The sequence below is a fragment of the Lepidochelys olivacea genome (genome assembly GCF_965140295.1).
Source record: "Lepidochelys olivacea isolate rLepOli2 genome assembly, chromosome: 17".
Classification (NCBI taxonomy): Eukaryota; Metazoa; Chordata; order Testudines; family Cheloniidae; genus Lepidochelys; species Lepidochelys olivacea.
Window position 1 is genome coordinate 21,801,155 of NC_140427.1, and position 15,903 is coordinate 21,817,057.

Consider the following 15,903-nt stretch of genomic DNA (forward strand, 5'->3'; position numbering starts at 1 on the left):
CGTCCCTGCACCCTGAACTACCCCCCTGCCACACACAGCCCCTAGCTACCCCGTCCCTGCACCCTGAACTACCCCCCTGCCACACACAGCCCCTAGCTACCCCCTCCCTGCACCCTGAACTACCCCCCTGCCACACACAGCCCCTAGCTACCCCCTCCCTGCACCCTGAGTGACCCCCGCCCGCACACAGCCCCTAGCTACCCCGTCCCTGCACCCTGAACTACCCCCCTGCCACACACAGCCCCTAGCTACCCCGTCCCTCCACCCTGAGCTACCCCCCTGCCTGCACACAGCCCCTAGCTACCCCCCTCCCTGCACCCTGAGCGACCCCCGCCCGCACACAGCCACTAGCTACCCCCTCCCTGCACCCTGAGTGACCCCCGCCCGCACACAGCCCCTAGCTACCCCGTCCCTGCACCCTGAACTACCCCCCTGCCACACACAGCCACTAGCTACCCCATCCCTCCACCCTGATCTACCCCCCTGCCTGCACACAGCCCCTAGCTACCCCTCTCCCTCCACCCTGAGCTATGCCCCTGCCCACACACAGCCCCTAGCTACCCCCCTCTCTGAGTGGTTTCCTGCACCCTGAATGGTTTTCAAACTTTTTGAACTGAGTCTCCCCTTTGAGTTATATTTTTTGGTTGCGGTCCACCCTGCGTGGCCTGCTGAGGTGAGTCAGGGAGTGCACGTGGCACTCCCTCCCTGGACGGCATTGTGTGGAGCTGGCCTGAGCCCCGCTGGCCCTTGGCCCCCTCCCCCCCCCCAAAATAAAAGTCAAACTATGCCTATGCCCAAGGCCCCGCCCCCCCATCGGCCCGGAGCTCCAAGTCCTCCCCTGCTGGACCCTGGAGTTTTTATAGCATTTCAAGGGGGGCCTCAAAGAGAAAAAAGTTGAGACCCCCTGGTGTAGAGGGTCCCCAGTCTCAGTGTAAAGCCCCCAAGTGGTGATGAATAGCCACACCCCATGGGGCGCAGCTCCCGTGGCCAATCTGCTGTACTGATCAACAGTTGCAGCTTCTCTCCAGTTTGAATTGTCTAACATCCACTCCCAGCCATCGGACCTTGCGCTGCCTCTGTCTACTAGACTCAAGAGTTTCCCAAATGCAAATATCGTCTGTCCATGTAGGTCGGAGCGACCAAACTTTTTGGCCTGAGGGCTGCATCAGGTTTCTGAAATTGTATGGAGGGCCGGTTAGGGGAGGCTGTGCCAACCCAAACAGCCAGGCATGGCCCGGCCCCTGCCTCCTATCCAACCACTGCCCCCTGCTTCTCGACCCCTGAAGGCCCTCCCAGAACTCCTGCCCCATCCAACCCCCCCGATTCCCTGACGGCCCCCCCGGGACCCCTGCCCCATCCACCCTCCCCTGCTCTCGGTCCCCTGACCGGCTCCAGACCCTCCCCGCCCCTAACTGCCCCCCGCTGCCCCTTTCCAACGCTCCCTCTTCTTCCTGACTGCCCCCCCGGGACCCCATTCAACCCCCGTGTTCCCTGCCCTCTGACCGCCCCAACCCCTATCCACACCCCTGACCACCCCCGAAACTCCCCTGCCCTCTATCCAACCCCCACCCTGCTCCCTGCCCCCTGACCGCGCTGCCTGGAGCACTGGTGGCTGGCAGCTCAGCTGCACCAGGACAGGCAGCCACACCGCACAGCACAGAGCACCGAGTCAGACCGGGCTCTGCAGCCCTCCCGCCCAGAGCATTGCATCACACAGCAGCGTGGCTGCGGGGGAGGGGAGGACAACAGGGGAGGGGCTGGGGGTGAGCCTCCCTGGCCAGGAGCTCAGGGGCCGGGCAGGACGGTCATGCAGGCTGGACGTGGCCCCCCGGGCCGTAATTTGCCCAGCTCTGATGTAGGTTCTAATAGACCATGATCAGTGTCCTCTTACGCCCATGTGTGATGTGCACAGAGGAGCTCATGGACGTGCCGTTTGGCAGTACGGTGAACATTTTTAGCATTCAGAGTAATTAACCACTGGAACAATTTCATAGAATCATAGAATATAGGGTTGGAAGGGACCTCAGGAGGTCATCTAGTTCAACCCCCTGCTCAAAGCAGGACCAATCCCCAACTAAATCATCCCAGCCAGGGCTTTGTCAAGCCTGACCTTAAAAATATCTAAGGAAGGAGATTCCACCACCTCCCTAGGTAACGCATTCCAGTGTTTCACCACCCTCCTAGTGAAAAAGTGTTTCCTAATATCCAACCTAAACCTCCCCCACTGCAACTTGAGACCATTACTCCTCGTTCTGTCATCTGCTACCATTGAGAACAGTCTAGAGCCATCCTCTTTGGAACCCCCTCTCAGGTAGTTGAAAGCAGCTATCAAATCCCCCCTCATTCTTCTCTTCCGCAGGCTAAACAATCCCAGCTCCCTCAGCCTCTCCTCATAACTCATGTGTTCCAGACCCCTAATCATTTTTCTTGCCCTTCGCTGGACTCTCTCCAATTTATCCACATCCTTCTTGTAGTGTGGGGCCCAAAACTGGACACAGTACTCCAGATGAGGCCTCCCCAATGTTGAATAGAGGGGAATTTACCGCGGGCCATGGTGGATTCCCCATCACTGCCCATTTTTAAATTAGGATTGGCCATTTTTCTGGAAGATCTGCTCTAGGAATTATTGTGGGGAGGTGTGACAGGGCGGCAACTCTCTCTGTTCTAGCCACAGACCGCTTGGAGACCTCCTCCTGGTCAGACGCCTTGGGCAATGCACTGACACTGGTTCAGCTCTGTATTTACAATAGCCTACGCATTGAGAGCAGAGCTAAGGCTGCTGGGGACACGTGAGCTTTGCGTGAGGGCAGGAGGAGCCACTGGGAGGTGGGATGGCACAAGAGGGGGAGGGTCTCCTCTGTAATTACACACAAAAAGGCTTATTAGAAGAATGTTAAGTTTGCAAAAGTTAGGAAATGCCAGTAATGAAGCTGCATGTGTAACCTAAATTTAGCCCCCTTGTCTGTATCTTGCATTATGATAATCTTTAATGACAAGATCACACACACACACACACCCTGCCTCCTTCAGTGCCCAGGGTACAGGACTTAAATTCATCTGGAGCGTGGGCGGCAGGTATAATAGGCCAGGGGAGGCTCAGGCTGGACCCCTAGTTGTGGGATTTGGGGGGAAGGTTTTTCTTTATTATGCCCCATGCAGGTTCTGGAGGCGGTATGTGCTTTTTAGCTTTCTGGGTTCATCAGTAACTTTCCAGGAATCCAGAGAGATTACTGAGGAACCCAGGAAGCTGAGTAGCAAAACCCACTTCCTCAGCTGACCCAGAATCTGCATGGGGCATAGCAAAAGCTCAGGTTCTTCTTCGGAAAGAGCCACTGTCACACTGCGGCTTTTCCTGGCTGGCTTGGGGTCTGGGGACAGGAGGCACGGCACAGCTGGCCCAGGGCACCTCTTGGCAGGTGGGGAGGCTCAGGGCACCTCCAGGCAGGTGTGGGGGACTCTGGGCTTTGGCCAGCCAGGGCTCCTCCGGCCAAGGGCGAGGGCTCTCAGGACTCCAGGTGAGGGGTTAGGGGGAGCTTGTGGTTCTGGCCGTACGGGAGGGGCATGAGGTCGGAGCCAGGGTCTAGCCTCCCCAGGTCATGCCACCCATGGCTGTCAGTCAATATTTTCAACCCCTCTGGAGTTTTTATAGCCTGTTGGGGTTGGGGGGAGTGTCCAGGAAATACTTTTTGAGAATTTAAGCCCTGCCAGGGTAGATGGTGCCCACTTCCTGAGCAGCTATTCAATATTCTGTTTTACCCTCATTGTTCAGGTTGTGGCCTGAGGCCCTATTTACCGCAGGCGATTCACACTTTGCTCTGAAGACAGTTGTTAATCTCCTCGGGGGCTTGTCTAAGGTGCTCATCACTTTAGAGCAGAGGTTCAGAGTGGGGAAGAAACTAGGAGGTTTTCATGTCAAGGTTCCTTCCCCACTCTGAACTCTAGGGTACAGATGTGGGGACCTGCATGAAAACCTCCTAAGCTTACTTTTACCAGCTTAGGTTAAAACTTCCCCAAGGTACAAACTATTTTACCCTTTGCCCTTGGACTTCCACTGCCACCACCAAACGTTTATCTGGGTTTATTGGGAAAACGTTGTTTGGAAACGTCTTTCCCCCCCAAAATCCTCCCAACCGTTGCACCCCACTTCCTGGGGAAGGTTTGGTAAAAATCCTCACCAATTTGCATAGGTGACCACAGACCCAAACCCTTGGATCTTAGAACAATGAAAAAGCATTCAGTTCTTGAAAAGAAACATTTTAATAGAAAGAATCTAAATAAAAGACTCTTAGTAAAAAGAATCACCTCTGTAAGATCAGGATGGTAAATACCTTACAGGGTAATTAGATTCAAAACATAGAGAATCCCTCTAGGCAAAACCTTAAGTTATAAAAAGACACACAGACAGGAATATTCATTCTATTCAGCACAACTTAATTTCTCAGCCATTTAAAGAAATCAGAATCTAACACATACCTAGCTAGATTACTTACTAAGTTCTAAGACTCCATTCCTGTTCTGTCTCCGGCAAAAAGCATCACCCAGACAGACCCAGGCCCTTTGTTTTTCTCCCTCCTCCCAGCTTTTGAAAGTATCTTGTCTCCACATTGGTCATTTTGGTCAGGTGCCAGTGAGGTTATCCTAGCTTCTTAACCCTTTACAGGTGAAAGGGTTTTTCCTCTGGCCAGGAGGGATTTTAAAGGTGTTTACCCTTCCCTTTATATTTATGACAGTGGCCTTGGGGGAAATAGGGAGTAGGTGGGAGGGGGCAGTGGGGTGAGAAGGAGGGGGAATTTGGGATGTGCAGGGCTGCGGTGGCCAGAGAAAGAGGTGACTTTCCCCAGCTCCAGGGCTGGGGCTGCCGGGGAGAGACCCCCCTCCTCCCCAGCCCCAGCTCTGTGGCTGCTGCGGCGGGGAAGAGAGGGAGAGACCCCCCCCTCCTTCTCAGCCCCAGCTTGGGGGCTGCCACGACGGGGGAGAGAGGGCACATCCATCGCATTGGAAAGGCAAGACCACTGGTATTAAACTATGAGTTGTGTGCTTTTATTGGTAGAACAAAAAACGTTAATTATTATTAAGGGTTTTTTTACATAGTGCTTTTATCCAAACCTCGTTACAATAGTTAGCTAACGGCACAAACAACATTTGGAAAAGCAGCAGAGTCCTGTGGCACCTTGTAGACTAACAGACCTATTGGAGCATAAGCTTTCGCGGGGGAATACCCACTTCGTCGGATGCTCCAATAGGTCTGTTAGTCTATCAGGTGCCACGGGACTCTTTGCCGCTTTTACACATCCAGACTAACACGGCTCCCACCCTGACACCTAACATATGGAAAGATCATTACATGGTCCGCCAAGACCCTCAGCAATTTTCAGGTGGTCGGTTTGAGAACCACTGCTTTCGAGTGACCCCTACTAAACTTATCTTCCAAGTCCTCCTGTGAGACCAGGGCGTGCTCTTATCTGCACTTTACACAGTGGAAACAATAACCCGGCAAGCTTAAGGCCAAAGTTGCCTAAGGGCCACTAATTTGGAGTGCCCAGTTTGAGAGGTCTGGGACCTGATTTAGAGTCAGACAGCTGATGGTCAGAAGGGACCACCAGATTGTCATCTGACCTCTACATCACAGGCCACCGCCAGCAGAGAACTTCGCGTCCTATAGCACCGGCTCTGCTCAGCCTACAGCTCCCACTCACCTGTAAGCAGAGTCAGGATGAGCTCCACCCTGACACCTGGTGGTGAGGTGCGGCAAGTTGTCATTTGCATAGGCACACCCACCCGGCCTAGAATGAGGCCATAGCTGCCCAAATGGTTACTCTGGCTGTTGTGGGATCCCCAGTGTCTCTGTTATTAGGGCAGGAAGAATAAATTGTTATTACCCTGATTATGGGAACTGTGCTTGGAACTGTACTTGGCCTTTTGTTATGATGGAGGGACTCACCATCAACTAAGTAGCACTCGCTAGGCAAGGGACATGGGTTCCAAAACTCTGTGAATTGAGAGAGGCTTGAGACAGGTATTAGTATCTGGTGGTGTGGGCTACTTTGTGAGGGTTTGAAGCACCAATTGCACCTCTGTCTCTCTCCACTGTAGAATGTCAGAGCTAATTTTGGGTCTATTAAGAGTCTTGCTACAGGTACTGTGCTGAATTCACTTTGGCCTTATGGTGAACCAGCACTAAGGCTCCCACTACTTTGAGCTGAAATCACTGAGAGCTGTGTCAAGTAGTGGGGAGCCGGAAGATCTAAAGTGCAGTGGTGCTGTTTGTGGATAGGCTAGCGGAGCGGAGCTGTTTGTGAGACAGCGGAGCTGTGCAGAGCGGAGCCCTGTGGGGCAGTCAGCTTCAGGTCACGTAAGGTGTCCCTTACCTCTTTCCCCCCCCACACAGGCACATTTTTAGCCAGACTGGGGAGTAACACTCTGCAGATGAACTTTTGAACTCTGGGGCTGGACTTTTTGGACTTTGGGTGATTTGTGGATTGCTGGACTCAAGAGATGTTTGGGTTCTGGGACTCAAGAACCCGAGGGAAAGGATGTGGCCCAATTTGCTGGGCTGGGTCTTTGCTCATGGTTTGGTTAATGAACACTAGTTGTGGTGTTTCCCCAATTTAATGCTGATGTCGTTTACCTCATGTTATTAGAGATTCTCTGCTACACCGAGACTCTGTGCTTGCAAGAGGGGAAGTATTGCCTCTTTGAGGTGCCCAGGGGGTGTGTAAGATTTTCCCAGGTGGGGGCTCGAGCCAGTTTTGCATTTGCTTTGATGACAGGGAACCCCTGTGTACTGAACCCGGCCCTTGCTGCTGTCAACTTGGCCTGGCAGAAGGGTTACACACCTATTTACTGCTGCGAGTGCGCACCACTTCTGCCAATGGGACCCCAGTTGTCTCAAGTTGGGTACCCAGGAAATGAGGACACAGTGCCCAGGCCACCTCTGTATGATCCCCAGTCTGTTGTAAGTGGACCCAACTGCTGGATCCCACGTGCTCCCAACCCCCCTGGGCCTGGGCTAAGTCTAGTCACTGTGTCTAGCTCTGGGTGTCCAGGGCTCACTACCAGAAACACATTTGTTGTCCAAGCCCTTCCTTGGGAGGGACCTGGAACTCTGCAGCCCAGCCCCTCTAGTTCACGAACCCAGTGACCCGACCTCCCAAGCCCCCAGTCGCTTACACCTGCTCCCGCAGACTCCCACCTGGCTTATGCAGGTAGCGATGGATGGCCCCTCGCAGAGAGGCATTGCTCCTTTAATAGAGTCCCTGTCCCTTTTGCCATGTGCTCCCCTGGCGTCCTGGTTCCCTCCCCTCCCTGTGCAGAGAGATAGTCGATGGCCCCAGTGTGTTTCCTTGTTGGCTTCTTAGAGCCTGTCCTTCCACAAAGCGTCAAGCACCTTTGCTGGGCAGGGAAGCTGAATGGAACACACTGTGATAACCTCGCATAGGAGTGCCCCACATAACACCAAAGGGAGGCACCCGTCCCAAATGGAGTTCACAGTTAGACCCTGACGTATCCCACTCAGTCACACACAGCTAATGGACAGCTATGAAAAGTCTGAGTTGAGTGACTTGGCCAGCGTCACACAGGAGCTCTGGGGCATAGGCAGGGAGAGAATCCAGGTCTCCAAGACAGCATTCAGTTGTCTTAACCATGATCCCCTTCAACCTGTCAACCCATTCATTTCCCGCTACTGCAACAAACGAGGCAGCGGTCCCGCAGGCATCATCTCATTCACTGCACAGCCCTGATTCAGGTCCCAAGCCCTGGCCATCCTGTGCATTGACCGCAGCAGGGCCTGTGGAAAAATACTGTGTCCTCCGGCCATTAAAGCCTGCACCATAATGCACATGCACAAAGGGGTGTGAATTAAGGTTTCAGAGGCATCCTTCATTTCGCCATTTCCTCACTTCTGAGTGTTTGACTTTGCAGCTTTAATGTTCTTTTAGTTTTATGTCATTTCCTGGGTTTAACTACAACGGGGGCGGGGGGGAGCAGCAATTCCATCCCTGCGGAACCATTGTGACTTCCCACACGGTCACCAGCAGGACGGGTCAATTTCGATTCACAGCGCAGACCTCTGAGTGAGTACTCCTAGCAATGGCGAGACAAGGTGGGAGCTGTGGGGCAGTGCGTGGGGCTGGGGAACGTGGGGGCTGGTACAAGGAGCTTTCGAGAGGGATGGGGAGTGGGGAGGCAGAGATCTTAGAGGAGGCATCTTGGAGAGACAGAGAAGAGGGGGGATAGGGAGCCATGAGAGGGGCACTGCAAGGTAGGGGTCAGAGTCTGAGCCTACAGGGGAGGGGGATTATGGGTATAAGATTCCTGGGAGAGGGTGGAGGGATGGGGCACGAGGGAGGAATGAGGAGACATGGGTGATATGGGGCAAGGAGGACAGTCTGGGGCTTTCTGCAGTGAAGGAGGAGAGAGTTATGGGGTTGGTGGAGAGAGAAGGGCGAGGAGGGAAGGGATTTAAATTGCTGGGTGTAAGAAAGAGACAGTGGCACTGAGTATCAGAGAAACATGTAGGAACTTGGGAAGGGGCAGACTGGACCAGTTCCAAGGTCCATCCAGCCCATCTCTTGTCTCTGACAGTGGCTGGAGCCAGATGCTTCGTGGGAGTGTTGAAGAACCAGCCATAGCAGATGCTGGATAATCTGCCCCTGCAGCGGGTCTCATCCTGCCCTGGTTGTTCGAGATTAGATTAAACCCCGAAGCAGGGGGTTTCAGCTAATAATCCTTTCCTGACAGTGGGTGAAATATTCACGCCCGCTCCCCCTTACACAATTAGGCTTCGTATGGGGGGAGTCTAGGGGCTGGGCATGGAGGTCACGTGCTGTCACCTTGCAGGGCTGGCATGCAGCCTCTAGGTGGCCTCTATGCCAGCCTAAGAGCTAAACAGCAATACACCTTCCCCTTCGCTTCTCTTTATGGGAGGGAGAAGGACTGGGGCAGCTGAATCCCTTGAGCTGGGCATTCTGTGGGGCTTCCCCGATGCACCCACAGACACCACCCCACGTGCAAGGTAGCCTGTTCGAGTCAGCCTGGCTCTCCCCTCCCACTTATGGTCTCCGCCTGCCTGCGTCCACCTGGCTGCCTCAATGAGGAGTCCCTGTGCAATCAGGAGGTCAGGCTAGATTACTGGTCCTTTCTGGCTGTACAAATCTATGCATCTATGGGACTGGGCACAAGTAGCTGACAGGATGCCACGCAGGCCACTCGGGGACGCACCTGGAACACCTCCGAGCTCAGAGAGAGACAGCCAGGCATTTCACAGAGAGAAAAACATCTTTATTTCTTGAAATCAGCAAGTGACAGTGTGTCAAACATAAAGGCATGGTCTGCTGGTCCACAGCAACCCCCTGATAAATGAGAGACCAATAATATTACAGCATTAGCTTATTTGCTGCTCACTGTCTGTCATCCCGAAGGATCCCAAGGTGCTTCTCAAACTTGGCAGATAGCTTCACACAGGTGCAAGCCAGGAGTTACTTCACCTGTTACTGGAATGCAGCCACCTCTGGGTAACGCACATCAACAGTTCCACAGCTGCACAGCACTTAGGGCAGGAAGGGAAGGGGAAGTCCCATAAACAGTTGAAACCACAGGAGGAAGTTAGGGATATGAAATTGAATTAACTGAACTGGAATTTAGCCAGGAGATGAAGAATGACACCTAACTTCTATATAACACTTCCCATCAGTAGATCTCAAAGCTCTTTACCAAAGAGATTGGAATCATTATCCCTATTTTACAGGTGGGGAAACTGAGGTACCAAGCAGGGAAGTGACTTGCCCATAGATCCCAGGTCTCCTGAGTCCCAGTCCAGTGCTCTAGCTACTAGGCCACACTGCCTCATAGGCTGCTACCTTTAAGGGCCATAGGATTTTTAATGACCACAGGTGTTCAGGGCCTGGTTTGTACTATAAAGGTGGATAATCTAGAACAGAAGTGATTCTTTTACAATACAAATAAAATAGCTTAAAATGTCTTTAAAGTGCCAGCAAGCCCTTAAAGTGCAGCGACGGCCTTTGCTAGGGGCTGAGGGGTGGTGGTCCGTGGACAGGGAAGCGCGCAGGGTCTCCATCAGCTCCCAGCCATCTCATTTCATTTCTAGGTAATTCACGTATTCCTTGACCCATTTGGTGTCCGGACTGGCGCAGACTTGTTGGTTCTTTCTGGTGACAAATCTGTGTAGCACGAGAGAGACCCGGGGCTTAGAACACTGATGCGGGGATGGATGTAATAAAGTGGGCCTGGTGGGTCTGGGGCCACGGGACGACCCCTGGGGGCCCTTTGTTCACTGCTCCCTGTTTAGGACCTTTCAAAGGGGAGAATAGCCTCAGCCCAGACTCCCAAGCCTACGAATCCCAGGCCTCATGCTACCTGACTGCACTGTGGCCTATTAAACCACGCGAGGGCCTGGAGAACCTCAGAGGTCTATTCAGAGAGACACCTGCATGACCAGCTGCTCACTGATCCAATTAGTGTGGGAATGAGACTGGAAATGGTGGCTTGTATTAGTTCAGCCTAGTTTTCTGCCTACTGCACCTCTCAGTGACAGGAGCCCCCACCCTGACCCAGCAACAGCCTCCGTTTGGTGCATTTGGCTGCAGGATGCTGCAGAGGGGAGTCACACACCATGCTCTCCCCCATGGGCTCTGTCTAGACTAGGGAAATGCAGTGTGTTGAGTAACCGATTCCCATGTTTCTGTGCAAAATTTAGCACCTTGCGCAGCTGTGTTTAGAGTGTTAGCTGCTCTGGGTTAACCCTAGCGAAGGGATAGCTTGTGGGGGAGGGATAGCTCAGTGGTTTGAGCATTGGCCTGCTAAACCCAGGGTTGTGAGTTCAATCCTTGAGGGGGCCATTTAGGGATCTGGGGCAAAAATTGGGGATTGGTCCTGCTTCAAGCAGGGGGTTGGACTAGATGACCTCCTGAGGTCCCTTCCAACCCTAACCTTCTATGATTCTATGAAGGGCTTGCTTATACAGCAAGTTAGTTATCCCCTGTCGTGTAACCGGGGCATGGGCACTAATTTGAGTTTAGCTTAAGTCCATGTCTACACAGACAGCACTGCACTTGGACCAAGACAGCTGCACCGCTGCAGAGCGTCTGGTGAAGACGTTCTCTGCCAACGGAAGGGAGCTCTCCCGTTGGCACAATAACGTCCCCCGTGCGAGCAAAAGAAGCTAGGTTGGCCGGAGAAGCTCTCCCGCCGACAGCGCTGTCCCCACAAGTGCTTATGTCAGTGTAACTTATGTCATTAGAGGGGTGGAATATTCACACCCCTGCGCGACATACGTTTTGCCGACATAGGCTGCAGTGTAGATATAGCCTTAATGCACTCCAAAGCAATGTACGTGACCCCAGAAACCACTGACGTTAAACACAGTTGCCTTTGTCTACACTAGGTGTGAAATGGTGTTTAAAACATAACACATTAGCAAAGTTTTCCTGGGGTTTGTCTAAATGGGAAGGCTTTACCAGTTAGACCCATATAGTGACCCTAGTATAACCACCGTTCCCAGTGTAGATACTCCTATTCCAGCATCAGAGTGGCCCTTTTCCAGTTTATCCTAAACCCCTTCCCAAGCAACATAATCTACACTGAAAAAGCCTCTTACACCAGAATAAGCGCGTCCACACAGGGAGTTAAACCAGGATAATTACTGTGGCTTAAATTCACAGAGTTGCTTATGCTAGTAGAACTGTCCCATGTAGACACGCCCTAAGCTAACGCAGCCTGAGGCGATGGGGGAGAGATTGAAGGCTGACCGAGACCTCTGCCCAGACCTTCTGCTAGTACTCACACGACAGCTGGCTGAGAGCACTTCCCGCTGGTGTAGAAATAGTCCTTCAGGTGGCGCTGGGGCAGCTTCCGGGAGGCATAGCTGAAGCAGCAGACGGTCGTGTCTGAACCAACTGAAAGAGATTGAAAAGCTGGAGGTTAGCGTCCATGATTCCTCGCGGAGGCATGGCCTGGCCAGTGACAGTCGCCCCCTGCACTAGCGATCTGCGGCTTTTCCTCCTTAACAAGTCTGGAGACCTCGTCGGATTTGTTTCCATTCAGCGCAGCGACAGGCTCGGATTATCTCTGTGATGAAGTGACAGCATCACACTGAATAGGGAGCAAGTGAAAGCAGGAGGGGTCCTGGCCAGAGCCTTTACAGGTCTGGGTTTCTTTTCATTAATTTCCCTTTAACTCCGACACCTAATGAACCCTAGTGACAAAGGACATCTTTGGTAAAGATTCAACACCCATTTGCCCCACTCCTTCATGTAAGGTGAGAGCTCACAAGCACCATCTCCAGGCGCCCTCTCAAAGTCCTCCAGCGAAACCTGGGAAGATCCAAATTGATAATCCCAATATTTCTAAGACAATATTTAACAGCAGACCTTCCAGATGGCTTCCCTCTATCCCAAAGAAGCAGAAGAGGCCATAAAGCCCTGTTATATTAAATCCTTACAGGTCACCTTTAAAGGCTGAGCTGCAAAGTTGTCGCCTTTCAGCAGAAGAACCCTGCAAGGACAGAGAGAAGCTGGACTCACGTGGGGCAGAGGAGGCCAGGGAGCAGAAGGCAGCAATGAGGAGAATGGCGAGAGCAGCCATAGAGACCTTCATGTTGCTGTCAGGTGAGGGATGAACCGTAGGAGCAGAAGCAGAGCAGGGACTCTTTCTAACCTCTGATACTGACCCCCGGGACAAGCCCCTGTTTTTATGGGGGACCAGTGAGGTTTCCTGCCTGTTCCGTGACATCAGCTGCATGGCCACCAGTCACTGGTGAAGGAGTGACAGTAGCTATGCCTCACCTCAGGATGTACAAGAATAGTCCTTGCAACGAGCTGAGGTCAGTTTCAACACAGCAGCAGGAGGGACGTTGAGGGGAAAGGATATGAAGCAATCACTGTATGTATCACCACAGGTCCTGCATCGAGCATACCTTAAAACAGAAGAGCCACTCCTTAAGAACATAAGAACATCCACACTGGGTCAGACCAAAGGTCCATCGAGCCCAGTGTCCTGTCTTCCGACAGTGGCCAATGCCAGGTGCCCCAGAGGGAGTGAACAGATCAGGTAATCAAGTGATCCATTCCCAGTTTCTGGCAAACATAGGTGAGGGACACCATCCCTGCCCATCCTGCCTAATAGCCATTGATGGACCGATCCTCCAGGAACTTAGCTAGTTCTTTTTTGAACTCTGTTATCGTCTCAGCCTTCACAACATCCTCTGGCAAAAGCTCTCAGAGTTGGTCAGTGTGTAAGCGGGGGAATGGTCCCACGATTGTGGGGAACTTTCCTGGCTTATACATTACCCCGGTGAAATGGGCTAGCGAAAGGATCTGAGTCCTCGCTTCCACTCCCTTTACCCAGAGGCCTGCCTGACCTCAAGGTCTCCCCTTCCACTCTCCTGTCTGGCAGAGTCCTCATAACCCCAACAAGGCTGGGCCCTGGATTTCTGGAAGGCTCAAGCCCCAACCTTGTCGTGGTCACTTAGGCACGGGCTAGGGTGTCCCCACTCCGGGGTGCTCTCTCTGCACTGGGCACTTCCCTGACCCACTGATCATTACATACAAAGCAAATACAACTTCTTAAACAGCAATCAATTAAAAAAAATAAGGAAAAACTGGGAAAGGTTGAAGGAAAACCCGTCACCCCGCTCTGTGGCCTGGGGACATCCCAACCAGTGTTTCTGGGATGTCAGAGCAGTTCAGTCTGTCCCTCACATGTCCCAGGCCTTCTGCCCAGGCCCTGACTGTGCTGCAGGGATGTTGCTGGTCGGATACTTGCTCTGGCGGTGGCCACACGCTCTCAGGCTCTAGGTGGCAGGATCCTTCTTCCCCCCACCCCCCGGTCAGGGTTACGAGCCCCCTCCGAGTATGGCCTGCAGAGCCTCTCTGCCAGGGGCATCTCCCTGCCCTGGGTCCACTGCCCAGAGTCCCCCTCACTCTCCCCAGCTGCTCACCGCACCCGGCTCCAGACTGCCCCAGCCCCAGCTCCACGGCCTCAGCACGGCTGCTGCTCTGCCTCCAGCTCCCAGGGCTGCTTCTCTGGCCCCTCTGGCTGGCACGGCCCGGTTCCCCCGCTCAGCTCGGGCCCCGGCTCGCTCCTGACCTCGGCCCCACTCTGTCTGCCCCAGGCAAATCCAGCTCACACGGAGGACGGGACCCCCCTGGCCTCCTGACTCTCTGATTATCCTGGCCCCATGTCAATCCGGCGTTGGCCTCTCCCCATTGTTCCTGGGGACTATCAGTCTCAGGGTCCTGATTTCCCATCGACCCTTCCCCTTTCTTTCGGTACTGGGAGCTAGCAACCAAAACAGCCCCCCCGCCACTGAGTTTTAGTGAGGGGCCAACTCTCCCCTTACAAGGGCAGCACAAATTGGCCAAGGGTGGCCTCAAGCACAACGTCCCCTTGTAGGCAAACAGACAGAGTCCTACCGCCCGGGGCCTTAGAGTGCCGGGAGGGGAGGGGGAGAAACCAAGGCCAACGGGCTGTTTTTCACACGATGTTTTCTGAGTAAGTATCCTGGGCTCCAGGTCCCGGAGACTCCCACAGAGGCAGGACACCCTTGGGCCAGATCTCTGCTGGTGTCAGCTGGCAGTGCCCCCGTGCAGTCAGTAGAGCTGTGCCGGGTCACAGCGGCAGAGACTTTGGCCTCTTGCATCTCTCCACTGGGGGAGAGAAGGGCCAAGGAAAGTCATTCGGAGGTGGAGCGAGTAGGGTGACCAGATGACAAGGATAAAATATCGGCACACGTGGGGGAGGGCGGACACAGGCTCACAGCCCCCACCCCACTGGAGCCATGGGGGAAGGGGGATACGCAGCCTGAAGAAGTCGCGGGTTGGGGGTGCATGGCCCCTGCTCCGCAGCAGCCCCACCGCTTACCGTGGGGACGGTTCCCACCCACTGGCAAGCCCCTGGCAGGTTCCTCTGGCTCCTAGGGTCAGCAGTGGCCAGCGGGGTCTCCACGCCACGTGCTGCGCCAGCCACAGGCACGGGCTCCAGCTGCCACTGGCTGGAAGCTGTGGGGACGGGACTTACTTGGGGACGCAGCAGGGGGTGGGGGGCTGCGCCCTGGCCGCGATGGAGCCAGCACTTGTGGTAGGTGCAGCACGCAGACACACACCCCCTGGCCGCCCCTGTGCCTAGGGGCCGCAGGGTCCTGCTGCCAGCCGTTTCCTGGGAGCCGCCCCAAATAAGCACCACCGGGACCCCAGGTGAGCACTTGCCAGTGTACTCCTCCAGCCCCGAGCCAAAATATCAGGACAAATGGCATCCCCACCGTACATCGGTTGGGACGCGGGACAAACAACTCAATATCGGGACAGTCCCGATTTTATCGGGACGTCTGGTCACCCTAGGAGCGAGTGAGCATGAGCAGCGCTTGCCTTTCCTGGGACCATACAACTAACAACCCTAAGTAACCACCAGAGATGGCTGGAGAGGGCAAGCTGGAAATGCATTTGCCAGACTAACTGCTGGAATGTCCCCTAGACCAAGTTGGCTCATGCTCCATTGCCTTCTTCGGTCGCTGCCGTCCGATTTAATGTCATCCTCACCACTCCCCACAAAGGCCCACGATTAAATGCTCTTCTCCAGAGCCTCATTCGGAGACCCATGTCTGCAGGAGCCTTTCATTTTTACTTCGCAATCTTAGCATCCGCTGGATATCTTTGCACATTGGTTCTCATTCCTTCTAGATATTTTTGGAATAGCCAATGATATTTTTGACAGGAAACTAGGACTTGTTTACCTGGAGACTAATACCTTTAGCTCAACCAGTGCCAAACTGATCTGATTAAGTTGCTGCATATTTGTGTAGACATTCTTATTTCAGTTTCATAGAATCATAGGGTTAGAAGCGACCATAAGGGCCATCTAGTCTTAACAAATCCTGTAGTTTGGCAG

At 53.7% G+C, this 15,903-nt stretch overlaps 1 protein-coding gene across 1 annotated transcript; it reads right to left on the bottom strand.

Annotated features, from left to right (window-relative positions):
* Positions 1–9,303: 9,303 nt before the first annotated feature.
* On the bottom strand, positions 9,304–12,665 carry LOC311532610 (C-C motif chemokine 5-like). Its single transcript, XM_084651183.1, has 3 exons — positions 12,543–12,665; positions 11,804–11,915; positions 9,304–10,181 (listed from the first exon to the last, which is right to left on the bottom strand). Exons 1-3 carry the CDS (start codon positions 12,613–12,615, stop codon positions 10,094–10,096), a joined length of 273 nt encoding a protein of 90 aa, XP_084507309.1. The 5' UTR covers positions 12,616–12,665; the 3' UTR covers positions 9,304–10,093.
* Positions 12,666–15,903: the final 3,238 nt, after the last annotated feature.